We start from the raw sequence: 24,199 nt of genomic DNA, 5'->3' as shown, positions 1-24,199 counted from the left end.
TTGTAATGTGGGAAATGTCGCATCCGATTTAAACCGGCAACTACAACGATAAAAGGAGCAGATAATCGGCTAAATTGAATTCCTGCTTATTTTCGCAGAGAACCGTGCAACTTTCTAACTTTCTTTGAAAAGCATACGAAGTCTCTACAACTTTAATCATTGGTGTTCTTTGGATTGTTCAGCACGCTTTTAGGATTGCAGAGAAGAGTCAGTCAGGATGTGGGCCTTAAGTCTCAGGTGTTACATTTGAACCCACAACCGTCAGCCAAGACAAACACCAATCAGTCGCTGCGCAAACGTATATTCAGATGTTACCCTTCTAAAAATGTCTCCACATACGCGTGGATTTTTTTTGTTCTTTATCAAATAAAATGGTAGGAACTTCTCGACTCAATGCACATATCAAAACACATGCTTCAGAATCTAGTCAAATATTATTTGCGCTTCTTTACAATTCAACCGAGTCCTCCCACTACCGGGTGTGATACTTTAAATTAAATTAAATTTCTTTATTTATATAGCACATTTTTAGTCAACTTGCATTGACCCCAAAGTGCTTCACATAATTACATTCACACACACAGGCAAAGGTGGGTGAAGTGTCTTGCCCAAGGACACAACGACAGTATGCACTCCAAGCGGGATTCGAACCAGCTACCTTCCGGTTGCCAGCCGAACACTTAGCCCATTGTGCCATCTGTCGTCCACCTTAAGAGCGTTTACGGCTTTTTAACGTTTTCACATCGCACCTGCTCATTTTAGTCCCATTCCCCAACAGTTCGATGGCATAGCAAAAACACACGCAAAAAAAATATTCCTCAGTGAAAATACCTACTAAAATCAGTGAAACTCAATCGCAATTCTGGCCGATAATGTGCGGGGAGCAACATACCCCATTGGCAGCAGCCATTTGAACTATGATTTCTATGGCAGCTTTATTGTAGTACCGACCATCGCCTCCGACCACCATAGTAGACCCCTGACGATCCCTCAAGTCAATTGAAGCATAGATGCACTGAATGAAGTTCTCAAGGTACTGCTGCTTGAACTGAAAAATTTTAGTTTTCTTCCGGAGCCCGCTAGTTCCCGGTTTCTGAGCATCATAAGGAGCTGTCAGCACAGTCACTACAGGCAGTGGACTCCCATCCATAACGAGCCTCACGTCGATGGATCATAAACCACTGTCGGAATATAGGAATGAATGAAAAGTAGGAAAGAACAGAATTTCTTCCGAAAATTACACGGCGAAATCAGTCAGTGAAGGGCCGGGTTACGCTGCCGAGAGATTTAGATGTTCAGAAACAGCAAAACAGCGCCTAGAAATAGCTCCCTCAAACAGAGACAGCATTTTCTGTAATTGAAGAAGCGTTGCCACACTTGCTCCAAAAGATCACTGTCAAAAAGGCAGCATGAAAAAATGAAATAGCCCGTTGCAAATCAATGATAGAAAAATTGAATTGTTCAACTTATTATTTGGCAGCAAACTTTCTTCGGGTGACTGATTTTGATAGATAGGCTCCCTAGCCAAAATATCTCTCCGGCTTGCTGCTTTCCGCTGACAGCTAGATCCGATGGACGAAGAACTGTGAAACACGTCATGAACTTGGAGCGCTGATGTATTAACTTCTCATTACTGTACACACATCTTGTATTGTACTTAATGCACTGCGACTAAAAAAAAATGGTGTATTAATTATACTCCTGCTGTGATAACAACAACAAAAAGATTCCTAATCAACTACGTCCCCCTGCTTTATTTTTAAAGCTATTATTGAATTACGCGCTATGCGTCCAGTCGTCGTTTAAGGGCAGAAGCTCGCCTCATAACTTTTAGATGTGACCATCTACACAAGAAATAAAAGAAAATCTGATTTCGATCGTTCTTGAACCGGTCCACGCCGCTTGACATAAGCTGGAACGCGGCAAACATACTATTAACACAGTATATTTGCCGCGTCCAGGGGTTGTTCTATGGTAAGGGAATACATTCTGATTACAATTATAATTTTCGCGATGGAAAAAAAAATCCACGAAAATTATGCGAAGTGCACACGATAAATCGTCCCATTTTTCGTGACAGTAAACTAATTAAACTGAATATTGTTTTGTTCGCTATTCCACCCCCTTCCCACACCTTTATAAAGATGTCGAATAAATTTAGCAGGAGAAATATTAACGCAGGAATCATTGCTAAAGGTTTAAAAGACAGGTCCACGATCACCTGCGGCATGATATGCAGCGTAGGGTTGCAGCAACCTTAAGAACCCACAGATGTGGAGACAAGTCATCATCGACCGAGAGGTGAATTTAGCACTACCAGCACTCAGTCTCAAGAATTTTATACACAAAATAGACATATTCTAACGTTAACATGGTGTAATGAGTTAATTCGTTTTAATTTCGCATTCTCATTCCAACTAGGCAACTATGGAACTGTTATTATGAAGGTTTTCATCCAATGCAGTCACTATCGTGCGTAAACATTTTACTTTTTATTTATGGGAAATATATAAGTTGAGAGACACAAAATATTGTCGGACTTAATACCAATTCAAAGAATATATCAGACACCTTTGTATAACTGGACACTGAGGTTAATTATCTGCATTCAAAAATGTGGAGAACGGGTGTTTTGTGTGTAAGAGCAGCTAGTAAATGTATCATGTGTAGGAAAGAACTGCAGTTGCTGGTTTAAACCGAAGATAGACACAAAATACTGGAGTAACTCAACGGGACAGGCAGTATCTCTGGAGAGAAGGAATGGGTGACGTTTCGGGTAGAGACCCTTCGTCAGACATTGTAAAGTAGAGAGTATCAAATCAGTCTTTCTCTCCAGTGGACTGGATGGTGGCTGGACAGAAGCCTCGCACGCAGTTAAAAGCGATGTCAAAGCATGTTTGAACGATAGAATATAAAAAATGAAAATAATATTACTTGGCAGCAATGATTGCTGCATAAACAGTGGCAGCCATTCTAGCTGGGAGTCTGTTGTGTTACTGTTGCTGCCTGACGCACATATCTGTTTTAACAGTCATGGTATTGTGCCTGGTGCACAGTACTTAATGTTTACACAATAATCTCCAATTGGGACAACAACCAAAGAAAATTTGAACAAGAATCTTCTATACTCCCTTTATTCGATTAGAAAGGGAAGAAAGGTCTAGAGAAAAGCACAGAAACAGGCTCTTCAACCCAACTCATCCATATTTCATCTAAGTTTGTCCCATTTTCCCACATTTGGACCATAGTCCTCAAAATATTTCCAAATGTCATTATTTTACTTGCCTCAATTACTTCCTCTCACAGCATGTTCCATATACCCACTACACTCTGTGTAGAAAAGATGCCCCTCAGGTTCCTATTAATTATTTTCCCCTCTCAATTTAATGCATGCCCTCTAATTCATGATTCCCCTACTCCTGCATTCATTTTGTCTATTCCCCTCATTATTTTAGGCATCTCTATAAGATTACCCCCCACCTCATTATTTTTAGGCATCTCTATAAGATTACACGAGTATGTAGGGTGACGTGTGCTCCAAGGAATAAAGTCCTATCTGCACAAAGTCTCCACATAGCTCAGGTCCTCAGGTCTTTGTAAATCATCTGTGCACCCTTTGCATAATCATATCTTTGCTATAGCATGGTGACCAAACCTCACAGACAAACCATGGAAACCTCACAGTGCAGCCTCACCAACATTTTGCATTTTGTTCAGCTGTCACACAATGTCCCAACTACCGTATTCAATTGCCGGGATGAAACCCAATGTGCCAAAAGCTTTCTTCGACACCCTACATACCCGTGACATAATTTTCACAGAACTATGTACTTGTACTCCCAGATCCCTCTCCTCTATAACATTCCCCAGGAACCTACTGTTCACTGTAAAGATCCTGCCCTCATTTCACTTCCCAAAATGTAATACCTCATACTTATCGGTATTAAGCTCTATTAGCCATTCTTTCGCTTACTTTCCCAGCTGATTAAGATCTATGTAAATCTTGATAACTATGTTCATTAACTACTGTACCACCTATTTTAATGTCATTGGCAAACTTACTAATCATGCCTTTTACATTCTCATCGAAATCAATGACGTGGATGACAAGCAGCAGTGGGCTCAGCAATGATCCCTGAGGCACACCACTAATCATAGTCTGAAAAACAACCTTTTATCACTCCACTTTGCTTCTTACCACAAAGCCAATTCTGCATCCCTCTCTACCTGCATGATGTGCAATTTAACCTTCCAGAGCAGCTTATCATGTGGAACATTAAAGGTTTTGCTTAGCAGCCCTTCTTAAATAGAGACACAACACTAGCCACCCTCTGGTCTGCTGGTACCTCACCCATGTCTAATAATGAATCATATATTTCAGCTAGGACTCTTACAATTTCTTCTCTAGTTTCCCACAGCATCCTTGGATATATCTGATGAGACCCTGGAGATTTACCTACCTTCATACGTCTTTGGACATCCAGCACCTCCTCAACTGTATTATGGACCGTCCTCAAGAAATCTCAATCAATTGTCCCAAGATCTCTAGTCTTCATGTCTTCATACGCAGTAAAAACAGAGGAGAAATATTCATTGGAAACTTTGCCCACATGCTGCAGCTCCACACAAACTTGACCATTTTGGTTTCTGAGGGCCCCTATGATGAATGTTGAAAATCTCTACTTTAATGAATGTTGAAAATCTCCTTGATCCTTATCTACCAGAACTATGCCATGCCATCCTTTTGCCCCCTGATTTCATTCTTAAGTAACTCAAATTTCACTGTACCTTAACTGGTACATGTGACAATAAACTGACCTTGAAATATGCTCCTCAATCTCTTATACGCCTCTAGGGTTGCACTTGATTCCAGCTGCTTATACATGACCCATGCCTTTTTCCTGCAAGAACCTAAATTTCTCTCGTCATCCAGGGTCCCTTACTCCTACCTGCCTTACTCTTCAATTTAACTGGAACATGCATAGAAATAATAGAATTGTGGTTGCCTTTCCCAAAAGGTTTGCTCACGGAATGATCAGTCACCTGCCTTGCCTAATTCTCTAAAAGTAAGTCAAGCCAAATGTTTGTCGCCAAACGGAAACCGGTGAAACTGATCCCGGCGGAGAGCATCCAGCGCCCGCTGTGAGTCCCAAACGCACCGCCATCGCAACGATCCGCAGCTCCAGCCCCTTCCCCTCTGGTCCCCCTCCTTGGCTCCTGTCCCCTCCCCCATGATACCCTCTCCCTCATGGATTTCCCCCCGTCTTTTCTCCGAGCCCTCTCCCCCCGCTACAACCGCTGATTTAAGTTTAGAGGGTTAAGGCCCGCTGAGTGCGTTTAGAGGATAAAGACTCCAGCTGGTGCATGTTTAATGGGTCCAACCACCCATGGGATTCGTGTTGAGGGTTGAATCTCCCGCTAGTTCACATTTAGAGCGTACAAGCGCCCGTTGGATGCATTTAGAGGTTCACAAGGCCATTGGGTTTGCATTTAGATGGTACAAAAACTCCCGCCGGGTAACGTTTAGAGGGTGCAAACTTCTGCTGACGAGGTGGGACGGGCCAAACCTCTCTGGGAGCGTCTGAACGCCCGTGGGAAGCGATCAGAGTCCCAGAGATCACTAGACTGTGTTCTGACCGGCAAGAAACGTTAAGATATTCCTAACGAGTTTAGAGGCTTCTAACATCACTCGGGGATGGGTCTAGAGTCCCATCTCTAGCTGGGATGGGGTTCAAGAATCTAAACGCCCCTTGCGTGGGCTTAGAGGGTCACAACGAGTTTACACCGTCCAAATGCCCCATTTGTGTTCACAGTCTCATAATGAGTGTCTAAATGACTGCTCCAAACTGATGCACCACTGGGGATGGGGGAGGGGAGGTGGTAGAGGTGGAAGAGGAAAACGGAAGTGGAAGGGGGAGGGTAAAGAGACACAGTGAGAAACAAAGATCTTAGATCTGCTCTAAGATCTTTGGTGAGAAACAGGGGTAGGGAGGGAGAGGGGTCACAGACTCTCATTATACACTGATACACCCCTCACCCTCCCTCTCTCCCACCCCTCCCTCTATCCCTCCACTTTCTTTGAGCCATGACCATGAGCCAATCATGCGCAGTTGGGGGCTATGGCTTAATGGTGAAATATTGCGTTAGGGGATCAGGGCTCCCATGTGACGAAGGGACCCAACGGGTCCCACTTAGTCTAGTAGTCTTTATAAATTACTTAAACAATGATATTTTACTTTAATATGTGGTATTTAATGTTTTGGGGATAACTGACGATTTAACTAAAGACCTGCATAAATTCTGAAGTTCCATCAACATGGCAATAATGTGCCACTGCCTTGCATGGTTTTGATGTTGTTGATAAGCAAACAGAAAATAATGCTTGCCTATCCCTCCATAGGACAAGAGACAGCCTCTTCTACTTATCAGAACACTTTGATATGGGGATTCATTCCGTGCATGTCCTTGAGGTGCAAAATGTTATCCCCGCAGCATGTTATAATGTCTCTGCCTATAATCTTAATTTCTAGAAATTTTCCAAAAAGAAAATGTCCAATCTTAAAGAAATAAAATCTAATGGTCTGATAAAAAATTAACTATCAGATTCTGAATGAACACTTGCTGAACAGTTGCTGGACAGTGCTGATCTGAAGGACAAAATAAGGTTGATTCTGTAAGAATCTGACAGGAGGTCACCTTCTCAGTTACAGGTGCGTTCTTAGATATGGACATACATTTGTTTCTTTAATAACCCGCTGTTATCCATCATCCATAACTCAGCTATATGGAATTGATTTCCATCAAGCTGATAAATTAGTGTTTTTGATAGCGAACAATGTAAGAGTGACTCACTTAATTCTATGCAGGTAACGCATTATGAATTATCAGAATTCTAATATACCTTATGAAGTATTGTGATCTTCTTATGGTCTGCAATGACCTTTCCCAACTTCAAGGGGAAATAAACAATGGTGGAACGATGAAGTTAAATTAGTAACTTTTGATCAGTTTCACCTGCATAGAACTTGTGCGCATTCAATTGTTTTGGTATTAATGCCCATCATTTTAATTTTACATCAGTATAACCAGAATACATTTAGAATTCCAGACTCGTCTAAATTGACAAATCATTCCCCTTCTTGCTAAATGTGCTCCACCTGTAATTCAGAGTGTTTAAATGTGCTCCATCAATAATTCAAAATTAATTTTTCAAATGAAAGATGCAAATTTACTGTACAAAGTTTCTTTTGTGGCCGTCAGAACCCCAGCCAGTATGCCTTTTGATAATGTAAATCAAAGACATATCAGACCCAAGACGGCACTTCCATGACAAGTTACATTGGAAGGAGCAGGTTTAGTTTGCTACTGTTGGCACTCCAATTGTTAGCATCCAATGAAATTAGTATGCAAGGGTGAATGTGACAGAATTGTACAGTATAAGAAAACGTCTCTGTGTGTTCAAGAGACTCATGCAATTTGAAGGAGATAATTACTCTGACTTGATTGCTGAAGTACACTAACTGGCTTGCTTTGCTTCCCAGTATCTTGTGTTATCCAAATTAAAGAATGCAGTATGTTTGGGACAAAGACCCATCATTTATTTATTTATCTCTGTATTCCACAATTTGAGATTTGTAATAGAACAAAAATCACATGTGGTTAAAGTGCACATTGTCAGATTTTAATAAAGGCCCTTTTTATACATTTTGGTTTCATCATGTAGAAATTACAGCAGTGTTTATACATAGTCCCCACATTTCGGGGCACCATAATGTTTGGGACACAGCAATGTCATGTAAATGAAAGTAGTCATGTTTAGTATTTTGTTGCATATCCTTTGCATGCAATGACTGCTTGAAGTCTGCAATTCATGGACATCACCAGTTGCTGGGTGTCTTCTCTGGTGATGCTCTGCCAAGCCTGTATTCAGCCATCTTTAGCTTATGCTTGTTTTGGGGGCTAGTCCCCTTCAGTTTTCTCTTTAGCATATAAAAGGCATGTTCAATTGGGTTCAGATCGGGTGATTGACTTGGCCACTCAAGAATTGACCATTCTTTAGCTTTAAAAAACTCCTTTGTTGCTTTAGCAGTATGGTTGGGATCATTGTCTTGCTGTAGAATGAACTGTTAGCCAATAAGTTTTGAGGTATTTATTTGAATTTGACCCGGCAATGAAGACTCGCCCCCATTTTGAGTTGCTAAATTTTGAAAAAAGACTGACGGGACAGGATTAAGGGTTTGATTTAGTCCAGAGGTCGGCAACCTTTTTTGCATAGCGGCCAGGACTCATGTTTGTGAGCGGATGGCGGGCCTCATCTATCGCCATAGTTAATAAATGGAGGTAATAATACATACTAACTAAATTAGTAATTAGTAATAATACACTATTAATACATAAATTAGTAATAATACATACTAATAATACATAGTTTTCGTGTGTTTTTCAATTAGGTTCCAGATCACCTGCGTGCCCCGGGGACTAGCTGCAGTTCCTAGAACCCTCGCGTCCCCGGAACTGGCTGCAGTTCCCAGGTCGCCTGTCCCGGGACTGGCTGTAACACCCAGGTGCCTGTGAGCCCTGGGACTAGCTGCAGTTCACAGGTTGCCTGTAAGCCCTGGGTCTAGCTGCAGTTCTGCTGTCCAGTCCTGGCGGCCGCTCGCAGCCACCCGAGCTACTGTGTGAGTTGCTGGCATGATCCCCGACCCCTCCTTCTCAACTCACCTGCCCTCCCCGCAACTTTACCCCTGGCGGCCCAGCCGTGTTGACCCGGGCCAGACTCACCACACGTTGTAGAAGGAACTCTTCCCCCCCCCCCCCCCAACATAGAAAATAGGTGCAGGAGTAGGCCATTCGGCCCTTCGAGCCTGCACCGCCATTCAATATGATCATGGCTGATCATCCAACTCAGTATCCTGTACCTGCCTTCTCTCCATACCCCCTGACTCCCTTTAGCCACAAGGGCCACATCTAACTCCCTCTTAAATATAGCTGGCCTTAAATATGAACTGGCCTCAACTACATTCTGTGGCAGAGGCAGAGAATTCAAAATGTTTTTCTCATCTCGGTCCTAAAAGATTTCTCCCTTATCCTTAAACTGTGACCCCTTGTTCTGGACTTCCTCTGGACTGTACTGAGGGATAGCCAAGTATATCTTTCTTGGCTAACAATCTAAACTTCGGCCTCCAAGACACAGGTAAATTTTCGGGCCTTATTTTAGGGTTAAAAAATAGCGTTTTCGTTACCGGGAAATACAGTAAGTTAATCTTCGTCTCATCTGACCACAAGACCTTTTTCCAGAACTGTGGTTGCTCTTTTAAGTATTTCTTGGCAAACTGTAACCTGGCTATCCTATTTTTGCAGCTAACCAGTCTTTGTCCCAAACATTATAGAGGGCACTGTAACTTAATTTTAAATTGTGTAATAAAAAAAAATAAATACACATTCTTAAATTATGCTTTACCCTGCCTCAAAATGTAATTTAAAAATTGCTATTGTGACTGGAATAACTGTTTCCGCACAGACACTGAAGTATGAGGATCCAGTCCAGAAAGTTGCGTAGAGCTGTTTTAAGGAAACAGGTGAGATTCTACATATTTGCTTTGAGTTGGTGGGCGGCGCGACTCTCGTCAGCAGCGGCCTCTGCAGTCCGTCTGTGTTTTTATTATTTTTTGTCTTGTTTTTATGTAGTTTATGTTATTTTTTTTGTTGTGGTATGTGTGTGGGGGGGGGGGGGGGGGGTTGGGTGGTGTGGGGGGGAGGTGGGTAACTTTAAAATCTTTCCCCTGCACGGGAGACCCGACCATTTCTTTGTTGGGTCTCCGTTGTCGTTGGGGCTGCAACGTGGAGCGGCCTCCAACAGGAACGACCTGGGGTTCCAGCTGCGGAGCTGCCGACTACTCACCGGCACGGGGCTGGCCGAGTCCGGAGCGGGTGGAGCTATGGTGGAGCGCTGCTGCCACCCGACCCCCGGAGTTTCGGAGGCTGCAACTGCGGGTTTGGCGGACGGCGGCACCGGGAGCCCGCGGGTCCCTGCTGGGAGACCGCTTTTCGGGGCTTCCGCAACGGCGACTTCTCCCGCCCGAGTTGCGGGGTTGAAGAGCACCTGAGCGGGGCCTTACACCATCGCCCCGCGCGGCTTGGAATGGCCGCAGGACTATGCGAGCGCACGCCGGGGGCTCTAACACCAAGACCCGGTGTGCGACCTTGCATCACCCAGTGTGGCTTTAATGGCCGCGGGACAATCGCCATCGCCAGCCGGGGGCTTTGACTTTGACTCTGACATCGGGAGGGAGAGTGCAGTGGAGAGATACGTTTTTTTTGCCTTCCATCACAGCGATGTGATGGATGTTTGTGTAAACTGTGTTGTGTCTCGGGTCTTTTTTTGTTTTGTAATGTATGGCTGCAGAAACGACATTTCGTTTAGACCTCAAGGGGTCCAAATGACAAATAAATTGAATTGAATTGAGTTGGTGGGCCGTTCCATATTCCAGAACTCATAGGCCAACCTAAATGAATATGACACTGCTATCACAGATTTCAATCAGTAAAAGTGGAGAAGACTGCTTGCCAAAGAAGACAATCCAAGTTTTCCACAAAGAGAGACCATGGATGAACCACAGTGCTCTCTGCCCCTTACTATACTCCCTATACACTCATGATTGCACAGCCAAATCCTGCTGTAACCACACTTACAAGTTTGCATATGACACAACCATAGCAGGCTGGACCCCAAAAGGCAAGATGGAGTACAAGAAGGAGAGTGAAAGCTTAGTAACATAGTGTCAAGGCAACAACCTCTTAGTAACATAGTGTGACGGTAACAACAGATAATCCTCCGACATTTTCGCCACCTCCAACGGGATCCCACCACTGGCCACGGAGACCCCTCCCTCCGTAACTCCCTGGTCAATTCGTCCCTTCCCACCCAAACCACCCCCTCCCCTGCTACTTTCCCTTGCAACCGCACGAAATGCTAACTTGTCGCTTTACCTCCCCCCTCGACTCCATCCAAGGACCTAAGCAGTCTTTCCAGGTGTGGCAGAGGTTCACCTGCATCTCCTCCAACCTGATCTATTGCATCCGCTGCTCTAGGTGTCAGCTGCTCTACATCGGTGAGACCAAGCGTAGGCTTGGCGATCGCTTTGCCCAACACCTCCTCCTCCATGGCCAGAGTGAATCCCACCGCAAATTGGAGGAACAGCACCTCACATTTCGCTTGGATAGTTTACACCCCAGCGGTATGAACATTAACTTCTCCAATTTCAGGTAGTCCTTACTTTCTCCCTCTTTCCCCTCTCCAGCTCTCCCACAGCCCACTGTCTTCGCCTCTTCCTTTTTTCTTCCTGCCCCCCACCACCACATCAGTCTGAAGAAGGGTCTCGACCCGAAACATCACCTATTCCTTCACTCCATAAATGCTGCCTCACCCGCTGAGTTCCTCCAGCATTTTTGTCAACCTCTGCCTCCATATCAGTAAAATGAAGGAGCTGGTTAATGACTTCAGAAACTAGGATGAAGTACACCCCCCCAATCTATGTTGATAGTACTAAAGTGGATAGAGATAGTCAAGAGTTTTAAGTTCCTTTGTGCAAATATCACTAAACATTTGTCCGGGTCCAATCACATTGGTGCTATAGCCAAGAAAGCATAGCAATGCCTCCATTTCTTCATAAATATAAGGATGTTCAGCATGTCTCAAATGACACAACAAATTCAAATGATGCACCTTAGAAATCATTCTTCCAGTTAACCATTCTTTTACCAGTGCATATCCATTCCTTTCTCATCTTCTCTGCAACTTAAAACTAACTTGTTTTCTCAATTTCCCAGTTCTAATGGAGGTGCATCTGACCTGAAATGCTTACTTTGTTTCTATTTGCATGTTTTTTTAAGGACGTTCATTTAGGAAGGAGATGAGGAGGAATTTCTTTAGTCAGAGGGTGGTGAATCTGTAGAATTCTTTGCCATAGAAGGCTGTCAGTGGATATATTTAAGGCACAGATAGATTCTCGATTAGTATGGGTGTCACAGGTTATGGGGAGAAGGCAGGAGAATGGGGTTAGGAGGGAGGGATAGATCAGCCATGATTGAATGGCGGAGTAGAATTGATGAGGCCGAATGGCCTAATTTTTCTCCTATCACGTATGATTTTCAAAGGTTACTTGGAAGAAATATTTTGCTATATCCTTTGTTACCAATACATTGTCTATTTTCGTGGAAGTAAATTGCCATCGTTGGGGGTGGTGAGGTGGATAAAAATGTATCCTCTAAGTGTCTTGCCAAAGTGATTTTGCATAAACTGTTATCTTATCATTTGCTAATATTGTCACTGAGTTTCACAATTCCATACATTGCTCCAAAATGGATAACAAGATAAGAACAGAATGGAACTGCTGAAAGATTGCACTTTATCAGCTTTGATCAATATTTAGTTTTTCTCCACCATCTCTTTTGGATTTTAAGGTAAACACTCTGAAGGTAAACACTTGAAGGTAAGACTCAAAGCTATGTTCCCCTGAATCTAGCTATCCCTCCCCAACATAATAACTAACTTTTACCGAAACATTCGGACAAACCATTTTCACATGACCCAAATACGTGGGTAGGTCCTTGCTTTTAAACATTTTTATTCGTGTTCAATTGTAATGTCTTAACATGGCACTCACCTTTAACCTAGATTACATGCAACCTGGAATTTACCTGGTAACCACAACCCCTAAATGTTCAGTAAAAATGCCACTAGGATGATATTAATTATAATTAACACATTTTATTATAAAGAGAAAAAAATTATATTTAGAACTTTAGCCATCATGTCTTCAAGTCAACCAAATGCATTTCATATACAATTTAAGAGCATGTACGAAATCATGGCAGCAATTGTATACTCAGTCTATATCACCAATTAAAGACTTTTGGTAATTTTGAATGAGAATTCGCCAATAATTTTTTTTTCTTCAATCATGTGCAGACTTCACTTAGGTCTCACCGAAAAATGACACCTCCCACAATGCATCATTAGGGTACTACTGCAGAGGAGTACCTCTAAAAAAAATTCAAGGGATGTTAGCTTCACAGGCTGAGCCAGCATTTAATTCCCCATTCTGAAATGTCCTTTAGAAGGTGGTGATGAGTTGCCTTCTTGAACTGCTGCAGTCCTTGAGGTGTGGGTATAAACACCATCCTGTCAGAGAGTTCCAGGATTCCAATGACAATGAAGGAATGATGATATAAATCCAAGTTAGTATGTTATGTGGCAATTTTCAAGTGGTAGTGTTCCCTTGCCTTTACTGTCATTGCTGGTCGAGTTTGGAAGATAATGTCGAAGGTGTCTTGTTGAGTTGTTGCAAAGAATCCTGTGGATGGTATATACTGATGCTATGGTGCTATGCCAGTCAGTTGAGGGCGCTGCGAGTCGGCTGCCCTGCCAGCAGCGTGTTCGTTATTTCGACTAATTTAGTTTTTTTTGGTTTGTCTAAGTGTTTGTTTTAGGTGTTTCTCGGTGTGTCTTGTGTGGGGGTGGGGGGAAGGGGGAAACCGTTCTTCAGTCACCCTCGATGGAGAGGCGACATTTTCTATGTCACTTCTCCTCCTCCCCCCTCGCGGCCTAACAACTTGGATTGGAGCGCCCTTTCCCGGAGTCGGGCCCAAGAGCTTCAGCAGCGGGCGCAGTGTGGACTTTTCCATCGCGGAGCGAGCGAACCCTTGCTGGGGGTCGCCAGAAAGGAGTGCTCCGATCGCTGGCCTAGTGACTTTGGACCATGGGGCTGTGGTCTGCGGAGCTTCTAGCCGCAGGCGTGGCGTGGACTTACCATCAGGAGCCTGGGATCCCTTGCCGGGGACTGGCTAAACTTTGTGGCCTTCCACCACAGTGAAGAATGCTGTGGTGGATGTTTGCATTAAATTCTATTGTGTATTGTGTGTTCTTTTTTTTAAGTGTATCACTGCTGGCAAATTCATTCCACTGCACCTTTGGGTACATGTGACGAATAAACTTGACTTTGAGGGAGTGAATAATTGTGAAGATGTAGTGTTGAGCTTCCCGAGAGTTGTGAAGTTTCCAGTCAAATGGAGAGTATGCCGTTACGTTCCTGGATATTGATAGCACAGGATTCCGTGATGGCAGTGCCACTGAATGTAAAGATTGGATTTCCTGGCACTTGTGTGGCACAAATCTTATTTGCCACCGGATACTGTCCAGGTTTTATTCTGTTTGCAATGTGGACTGCTTCATTATCTGAGAAGCTGTGAATAGTGCTGAAAATTGTGTAATCAACAGCGATGATTGGATCATCCGCTTGGCATTTCTGGCCAAAGATTCTTGCTAATGCTTCAGCTTCTTCTTTTGCACTGATGCGCTGGGCTCCCCCATCATTCAATATGGGGATATTTGTTAAGGCTCTTTCTCTTATGTGTTGTTTAATTTCCACCACCATTGACAACTGGATGTGGTAGGACTGCAGAGCAGAAATCTGATTTTGCTGTTTATGATGCAAGTGGTCCATATCTGTAGCTTCACCAGGTTAATCCCTTATCCTGGTGCTCCTACAGGCATGTCCTCCTGCATTCTTCATTGAACAAAAGCTGATCAGCTGGTTCATCAATGATGGTCAAGTTGGAGATATGCCAGGCATGAGATTGCAGATTGCGGTCAAGTACAATTCTGCTGCTGCTGCCCCAGCACCTTAGGGATCCCAGAACCAAGTAGCTATATCAATTCACAGTTTGCTCTATTTAACATGGTGGTGATGCCACATGGCTCAATTAAGCATATTTTCACTATTAAAACAGGTTTTGTCTCTACAAGAACCTGCGCAATAGTCTCTCCAACTGATACTGCAGTGAACAGATGCATCTGCAACAGGTATATTGGTGAAGACAAGATCGCGTTGATTTTTCCCTCTTGTTGATTCCCTCACCACCTACTTCAGAATGAATCGAGCAGCAACAACCTTGCAGCAACTGAACCATCCTATCATCAACTAGAGAGCGATTCTGGCCAACCATCTACCTCATTGGAAGCTCTCGGACTGTCTGTAATCGGACTTTATCTTGCACTAAACATTATTCCCTTTATCCTGTAACTGTACACTGTGGACAACTTGATTGTAACCATGTATAGTCTTTCCGCTGACCAGATAGGATCCCTGTCCAGAGTATATTCTACACCTTCGCCACTCTCAGCACTCCAAGTTGTGTTCTTCTTGGAGTAGTACTGATTAATCAGGTGAGGTAGAACAGCAGGAGGCAATCAGCAGAAGGTCTCTTTGCCCAGGCTTAACTTGATACCATGAGATTTGATAGGATCCAGAGTCACTGTGGAGGACTCCCTGGCCAGTTCCCTGCCAATAGTATAACACTATGCCATCACCTCTGCTGGGTCTGGAGTTGTGCAGAATAGTGTATAACGGCGAGTATGGAGGTGTTGGGAAAAGAAAATTCGGAATGAAAAATAGCACAGTGGAGACAAGAGAAAACTTACAAAATTCCCTCTTAAAAAAATGCAGTGCTTGTTTGCTGGTTTATGAATAACCAATGGAATGTCACAAGAATCACCACCTGGGCCACTGAGAATCTACTTTCATGAGTACTGCAACCAAATTTGCTGACAATACACACTTTGCTGCAAAGGAACAAGTTAAATGAATGGACAATAATATGGCAGATCAAAACCAGGGAATTGCAAGTTTATCCATTCTGATCAGAAGAATAGAAATGCACAATATTATGCAAATTAAAACTGCAGAATGCCACTGTAAAGAGAGCTCCAAGCATCCTTATACTTGAAAGACAGGGAGCTATCACTCAGGCACCAAAAGGCAGCAGAATCTTGGCTTGTATTGCAGGAGAGATGTAATCTAAAAATACAACTGAGTCCTGCTCAGGACTCCATTTTTGAAGAGACATATAACCATATAACAATTACAGCACGGAAACAGGCCATCTCGGCCCTTCTAGTCCGTGCCGAACACGTATTCTCCCCTAGTCCCATATACCTGCGCTCAGACCATAACCCTCCATTCCTTTCCCGTCCATATAACTAACCAATTTATTTTTAAATGATAAAAACGAACCTGCCTCCACCACCTTCACTGGAAGCTCATTCCACACAGCCACCACTCTCTGAGTAAAGAAGTTCCCCCTCATGTTACCCCTAAACTTCTGTCCCTTAATTCTCAAGTCATGTCCCCTTGTTTGAATCTTCCCTACTCTCAGTGGGAAAAGCTTATCCACGTCAACTCTGTCTATCCCTCTCATCATTTTAAAGACCTCTATCAAGTCTCCCCTTAACCTTCTGCGCTCCAAAGAATAAAGCCCTAACTTGTTCAACCTTTCTCTGTAACTTAGTTGCTGAAACCCAGGCAACATTCTAGTAAATCTCCTCTGTACTCTCTCTATTTTGTTGACATCCTTCCTATAATTAGGCGACCAAAATTGTACCCCATACTCCAGAATTGGCCTCACCAATGCCTTGTACAATTTTAACATTACATTCCAACTTCTATACTCAATGTTCTGATTTATATAGGCCAGCACACCAAAAGCTTTCTTTACCACCCTATCTACATGAGATTCTACTTTCAGGGAACTGTGCACAGTTATTCCCAGATCCCTCTGTTCACCTGCATTCTTCAATTCCCTACCATTTACCATGTACGTCCTATTTTGATTTGTCCTGCCAAGATGTAGCACCTCACATTTATCAGCATTAAACTCCATCTGCCATCTTTCAGTCCACTCTTCCACTCTTCCAACTGGCATAAATCTCTCTGTAGACTTTGAAAATCTACTTCATTATCCACAACCCCACCTATCTTAGTATCATCTGCATACTTACTAATCCAATTTACCACACCATCATCCAGATCATTGATGTACATGACAAACAACAGTGGACCCAACACAGATCCCTGTGGCACCCCACTAGTCACTGGCCTCCAACCTGACAAACAACCATCCACCATTACTCTCTGGCATCTCCCATTCAGCCACTGTTGAATCCATCTTGCTACTCCACCATTAATACCCAACCATTGAACCTTCTTAACCAACCTTCCATGAGGAACCTTGTCAAAGGCCTTACTGAAGTCCATATATACAACATCCACTGCTTTACCCTCATCAATTTCCCGAGTAACCTCTTCAAAAAATTCAAGAAGATTAGTCAAACATGACCTTCCAGGTACAAATCCATGTTGACTGTTCCTAATCAGACCCTGTTTATTCAGATGCTTATATATATTATCTCTAAGTATCCTTTCCATTAATTTGCCCACCACTGACGTCAAACTAACAGGTCTATAATTGCTAGGTTTACTCTTAGACCCCTTTTTAAACAATGGAACAACATGCGCAGTACGCCAATCCTCCGGCACTATTCCCGTTTCTAATGACATTTGAAATATTTCTGTCATAGCCCCTGCTATTTCTACACTAACTTCCCTCAATGTCCTAGGGAATATCCTGTCCGGACCTGGAGACTTATCCACTTTTATATTTCTCAAAAGTGTCAGTACTTCCTCTTCTTTGAATCTCATAGTTTCCATAGCTACTCTACTTGTTTCCCTTACCTCACATAATTCAATATCCTTCTCCTTGGTGAATACCGAAGAAAAGAAATTGTTCAATATCTCCCCCATCTCTTTTGGCTCTGCAGATAGCTGTCCACTCTGACTCTCTAATACTTACAATGAAAGCTCAAAGATTATGTTTGTCTCCTGGAATGAAGACATTTTCTTAGAGGATAGGTTGAACCAATTGAACCAATATTCATTACAATTTAGAGAATTCGGAGAGATCTTAGTGAAGCGTAAGATTCAGAGGGTAGTTAACTAATGAATATTTCCCCTCACGGGGAATCAAGACTAGGACAGTTTCAGAATGTCAAGTCGCACCTTTAAGATAGAAGTGAAATTCAAGGTGGGGGAAAACAGATAGAAAAATTGAGTTGAGGCCAAGGTCAGATCAGCCATTATCCCGTTGAATAGTGAAGCAGGCTCAGTAGCAATACAGCTAATCATAAAAAATATAAATGTTGAAAAAATCAAGGATGTTGCCTTGATTGGGGGGGAGGGGGCTCAAGTTAAAAGGAAAGATTGGATAGGCAGGGGCTGTTTTTCTGAAGAGTGAAGGAGGCTGAAAGGCAACATGATAGAGAACATAAAATTGAAAGGCCTGGATAGGGTAGACCAAAGATCTTAGAGCGGAGCAAGATAGATCACCCCTGCAAAATCCAATGTCCTGACGTGTAGTACGCAACAGAGCGTAACATCCGCTCTAAGATCTTTGGGGTAGACAGCCAGAGTATTTTTCCTTTGTCAGTGACATCTAAAACTAGAAAACCTTGGTTGAAGGTTTCAAGGGTCAAGGCACACTATATCCAGGTACACTACATCTAGTACACTACATTAGAATTGTACAGCATAGAAATGGGCCGTTCGGCCCAATACATCTATGCCGATCACTATGTCGATCTAAAATAATCCCACTTATCTACATTAATGCCCTATCCCTCCCTCTGTGGGATAGGAAGTTTGAAGTGGATCAGAGGGGTATTTTTCCCCCACACACAAAGAGTAGTTAGTACCTGGAAAGAACTGCCAGAGGAGGAATAGACGACAGGAATAGTAACAACATTTGAGAAATATCTTGACAGGTATGTGAATGAGAAAGGCACAGAGGAGGGATAGGGCAGGTTGGGTGAGTGGCAGATGCATGGCAGATGCAGTTTAATGTGGATAAATGTGAGGTTATCCACTTTGGTAGCAAAAACAGGAAGGCAGATTATTATCTAAATGGTGTCAAGTTGGGAAAAGGCGAAGTACAACGGGATCTGGGGGTCCTTGTTCATCAGTCAATGAAAGTAAGCATGCAGATACAGCAGAGAGTGAAGAAAGCAAATGGCATGTTGTCCATAATAAGAGGAGTTGAGTATAGGAGCAAAGGGGTCCTTCGGCAGTCGTACAGGGCCCCCTAGTAGGACTATACCTGGAGTATTGTGTGCAGTTTTGGTCTCCAAATTTGAGGAAGGACATTCTTGCTATTGAGGGTGTGCGGCGTAGTTTCACAAGGTTAATTCCCGGGATGGCGGGACTGTCATATGCTGAGAGAATGGAGCAGCTGGGCTTGTATACTCTGGAATTTAGAAGGATGTGAGGGGATCTTATTGAAACATATAAGATTATTAAGGGTTTGGACACGCTAGAGGCAGGAAACATGTTCCTGATGTAGGGGGAGTCCAGAACCAGGGGGCCACAGTTAAGAATAAGGGGTAAGCCATTTAGAACAGAGATGAGGAAACACTTTTTCACACAGAGAGTTGCGAGTCTGTGGAACTCTCTGCCTCAGAGGGCAGTGGAGGCCGGTTCTCTGAATACTTTCATAGGGCTCTTAAAGATAGCAAAGTCAGGGGATATGGGGAGAAGGCAGGAATGGGGTACTGATGATTGTGGATGATCAGTCATGATCACATTGAATGGCGGTGCTGGCTCGAAGGTCCAAATGGCCTACTCCTGCACCTATTGTCTATTGTGCTTGACCTGCTTGGTATTTTTTATCATAGCTGTGGCTGAACTATGTCAACATCCCAGTTCCAGAACCAAGATATAAAGGGGTTGCCTTGAAACTGAAAATACACCTATTAGCCCCAAATGCAGGCCCATATGCATAGAAACTTAATTTATTTTGCAGTTTTCAACCCAAAGGTGTCAAAATTACATCCCGAAAACAAGTCAACTTTCCCTGCAGAATTATCATAGTCCCTGTAGAAGAAAAGGCACCCATTGTGGGCCATGTCTCGAGGGTGAAGAGAGACAAGATCAGTCCAGCAATGGAGAAAGTTAATCCAACTCTATCAAATGAACTTTGTCTCTAACCTAACCCTAACCCTAACCCTTGTCTCTAAATGCTTCTGTACAATCCAGTTAGTGGTTTCCTTTCCCTCAGCATGAGCTTAGTTCCATTGTTTCTGGCGAATGCCAATATGAAAGAAATTGCATTAAACATTAAAGGAGGTTTTCAGCTAATTCCATGCATGGTGTTGCCTGTGAAAATAGCATTAAACTCAGAGAGCTGTGGTAGTTTTAAATCCCTCAAGAAAACAGTCATGACGTTGAAAGACATCTTAAAATGAACTTGACAACATTAACAAAGATGTCTTCTGGCCATTAGATTTACTTCAAGATACCCTCACATACAAAATCATCCCATCATGAAGCTGATCAAGAGGCATCATTTGCTTATGGTATGATTTCAGCAGATGAGCTCAGCCAGCACTAATATACGCAATGTTACAAGAGATGGGAATTGACAAGAAAGAAGGGTCAGAAGCTTGGCTCAGGAATAAATTTGATTCCACAGCTGCACATTGCTGACCTTCAGATGACAGCCACGAAAGATGGAATCATTAGATTAGTAATGAATAGGAGAAAAAAAAACATTACACTGCAAAAACTCTGTGTGTTAAGCAACCTCAATGGAAACAAATCTTGCATCGAGACTGAGGGGGCTGAAAGGGAAGAGGAAAGATACAGCAGCATGATGGGTGGGACAGAGGTTGAAAGGTGATAGGTGGAACCAGATATTTTTTGGGAGGGAAGGAAGGGGGGAGGGGGGAGCGGGAAGTGATGAACAATGGGATAATAAAACCAATGGACAGGAGATTGCAGGTGGGAGAAGAGCATCAAGACAGGAGTTACTTAAAATTTGAAATTTAAATGTTCATACCATTTGAGAGTAAGCTACCATGGAAATACAAGAGATTGTTCTTCCAATTTGCATTTGGCCTCACAAAAGCAATGGAGAAGGACAAGGGCAGCCAGTGTGGGTGTGGGAAGGAGAGTTGAAATGATCAGCAGCCAGAGGCTCAAGATGGTCTTTGCAAACAGCGCTCAGGCACTTCACAAAACTGTTGCCTGTTTTTTGCTTAGTTTCATCAATGCAGAGCAGGCCGTATTATGAGCACCGAATGCAGTAGAGGTTGGAGGTACAGCCGAATCTTTGACTCACTTAGAGGGGATGTTTAGGTCCCTGCATGGTGGCAAGGGAAGAGATGAAGGGCCAATTGTTGCACCTGGTACAGTTGAACAGGAAAGTGCAGGTGATGGAGAGGAGCAAACCAGAATCACGAAGAATGGTCGCTGACAGTCATTTCAATTTTCCTTCCCACCCCCACACAGTCCCGTCTGTCCTCCACCTTCTCCAATGCTATGGCAAGGCCAATCGCAAATTAGAAGAATAACATCTCATGTTCCGCTGAGGTAGCTTACAATCTAATGGTAGGAGTAATGAATTTTCCAATGCTCAGACCACTTGTGTTCTTCTCCCACACTCACCACTTCAGCTGGGTTTAGTGCCCCTTTGTTACCTCCCCCCTTCCCTTATTTGGTTTTGTCTATGACAGCCTCTGGCCTACCTTCCATATGCTGCTGCATACCTAAAATATTTCCTCTTCCTTCTCAGTCCTGATGCAGGATCCTGAAGGAAAACAACGAAGTACTCTTTTTACCTTCTCAGATGCTGCCTAATCTGTTAAGTTCTTCCAGTGTTCTATATTTTGTTCCAGTCTCTGCGGTTACTTTTTGTCTTCATTGGTAAAGAATTTCGAGGTCATAACCAAAGATTGCAGTTTTTGATTTGAAAATTAATCAACTGCAGATGTTGGTTTACCAAAAAACCACACAAAGTGCTGGAGTAACAGCCGGTCATGGAGCATCTCCGGAGAACGTGGATAGGTGACATTTCAGGTTAGGACCCTTGTGCAGACAGCATAGTATGTTTCCGGTCAAGATCCTTTTGCAGAACAAATGTCCACCATATCACCTATCCATGGGCTCCAGGGATGCTGCCTGACCTGCTGAGTTACTCCAGCATGTTATGACATTTTTTTTAAAGCAATTTTTGAATGATTGAAAGATATTGCATGGAAACAAGGCTTTTGGCCCACAGAGTCCATGTTAACCATTGATCACCCAATCACACTTCTATGTATCCCACTGTCACATCCATTCTCTCCACACTAGAGGCAATTGACAGAGGCCAATTAACTTACAAACCTGCACATTTTTGGGATGTAGGAAACTGGGATACCCAGTGAAAACCCACGTGGTCACAGGGAGAATGTGCAAACTCCATGCAGACAGCACCCGACATCAGGATCCAACTCAGGTAATTGGTGCTGTGAGATAGCAGCACCACTATAGCTGCACCACCACTCTCTTTTTCTCTTTCCATTTGGAAGATCTGAGCATCCAAAAATAGATGTGGTACAAACTATTTGCAGTGTGAAGGTCAACCAATATCATAGTAAGGTAAAGCTGTATCAATGTTTTTTCCCCCCCATTAAGCACCAGAGCACCAACAGCTTAAAGTTCTTCGCAAAGAATTAAGATAGTTCATCCTCCTTTTCGCTAGATATATAGGGGCAATAAATTTTGTTAACTTTATGAAAGTTCCAACAGTCATTTATTTGAAGTTATTCTTCCTCTCCTTGCAACATGTGGTGTTTTCCAAATGGCACCTAGGTCTGTGTTAAATTTCAGCCCTCGGACTGAGACTTGAGCAACAGTGGAATTTAGGTTTAAACTTCATTATTCATCTCCCCACTTTTCGTTGCTTATATATTTTTTCTGACAAATCTCCTTTCACAATTTTTGCACATAGTTGTTCAATATTAGTCCCTTGTGCAATAGGGGGAGTTATCTCTCTCGCTATGTACACAACCCCCTCCCACCCGTAACCATAGTAACCGGGCCTGCACAACCAAGGCGGCCTGGCAAGAGGAACTGCGAGACAAGTAAATTACCACAACTCCGAAGCAAAACAAAAGCATTACAAGTATTTTTAATTCCTGTCACACACCAAGTACCCTACATGGCCGAAAAACTCACCAGTGTCCTGTTACAAATAGGAAAATGTCAGAAGTCAAACGGTGAGGGGATGAAAAGTCATCAAGCTGCAGAAGGGCAGCAAAGGAAAAAAACATCAAACGAGCCAACAAACCCTCCCCCACCCTCTAAATTACCTTTTAAAACATAAACTTTCGAGTTTCATTCATTCGTGCACTCAACAATTACAAAGCCGTGACTGAAAAGCAAGACCTGCACAAAAGTCCTTCACTATATATAATTCGAGTTGCAATGTTTGTTATCGGAACTGCACTCAATGCCCAGACCATTGAGACCCTCGATCTTTGTGTAAGGGTATAAAATCAAACGACCACTGAGAGTTTAAGCGACAAGAGATTCGTGTGTGTGTGAGTGGTGCTGGTGCTCGGGGACATGTCGCCAGGCCCTGCCCGGCCTCGGCCTCCCGTAAACACCCGCCCGGTTCTCCCGGCTACCGTGTGCGCGGAGTGCGTGCGATTTACCCCGTTAGCCGCCGACATCTGGATGATGAGCTGGATGGTTTGCTTGTTGTAGTAGCGGCCGTCGCCGCCGACCACCAGCACAGCGTCCTGCCGTTGGGCCGGCTCCGCGGCCGCTGTCAGGATGGACTGGATGAAGTTCTCCGCATAGTTCGCCTTGGACTCGAACACGGAGACTCGCTTCCTCAGGCCGCTTGTGCCCGCCTTCTGGTCGTCGAAGGCGCTGGTCTTCACCGTCAGGATCCTGCTCATTTTCAGCCCTTTTACTTTATCTATGAACAAAGTTTGTTATTGTTGTTGTTGACGGCCCTGTCCTCAAACGGCCCTTTGCTCTTCCTCTCTCCTCGTCCTTGCCGGCGTCTTCGCCTTTTGACAGCTCGCAGCTCCTCCCAGGCTGCCGGGCCGCGCACACGTACGCCGCGCTGCGCCGCGTACCCTGGCTGGCATTCTCCGCAACCTTCTCCAGTTATCCACTCCGCCCTGGAAGGCATCACAACCAAGTCTTTGTGTGCATGTGATACCCATCTGCCACAAATGCATATTGCATTCGGCTAGTCGACTCTCCAATATTTACCAAAGCATATGGAAATTTGAAAGAAACAAAAAAGATGGTTTTCTACAATCCAGCCCCTGGCTAGAGAGTTGGGTCAAATTATTCCACTCTGGAAGGAGACATACCCTAGCTCTAATTTTCCCTTATATTTAAGTGTATGCCACACAATTTCTATGAGAAAAAAATGCCTATGTTGGAAATCTTGAATACATCTTCCAGAGGTCTGAGCATACTATGTGGCTCTGACTGTACTACGAGGCCCCAAATAGTCAAGGGGAATTAGA

The 24,199-nt window shown here is 43.5% G+C and overlaps 1 protein-coding gene across 2 annotated transcripts in view; it reads right to left on the bottom strand.

Moving 5' to 3' along the window:
• The window catches only part of pgm1 (phosphoglucomutase 1), a 78,348-nt gene extending 54,551 nt beyond the window's left edge, over positions 1-23,797 (bottom strand). The window contains exon 1 of one of the 2 annotated variants that reach the window (XM_033028279.1): positions 23,366-23,797. In XM_033028279.1, the coding sequence (XP_032884170.1) occupies positions 23,366-23,614 (249 nt within the window). In that variant the 5' untranslated portion in view covers positions 23,615-23,797. Of the gene's footprint in view, positions 1-892; positions 1,320-23,365 lie in introns of those variants that run through there. The other variant, XM_033028278.1, reaches the window with a different exon arrangement.
• Positions 23,798-24,199: the final 402 nt, after the last annotated feature.

The sequence above is a fragment of the Amblyraja radiata genome, chromosome 10 (assembly GCF_010909765.2).
Source record: "Amblyraja radiata isolate CabotCenter1 chromosome 10, sAmbRad1.1.pri, whole genome shotgun sequence".
NCBI lineage: Eukaryota > Metazoa > Chordata > Chondrichthyes > Rajiformes > Rajidae > Amblyraja > Amblyraja radiata.
Note: the sequence above shows the minus strand (reverse complement) of the source record. Positions and strands in the feature narration are given on the sequence as shown.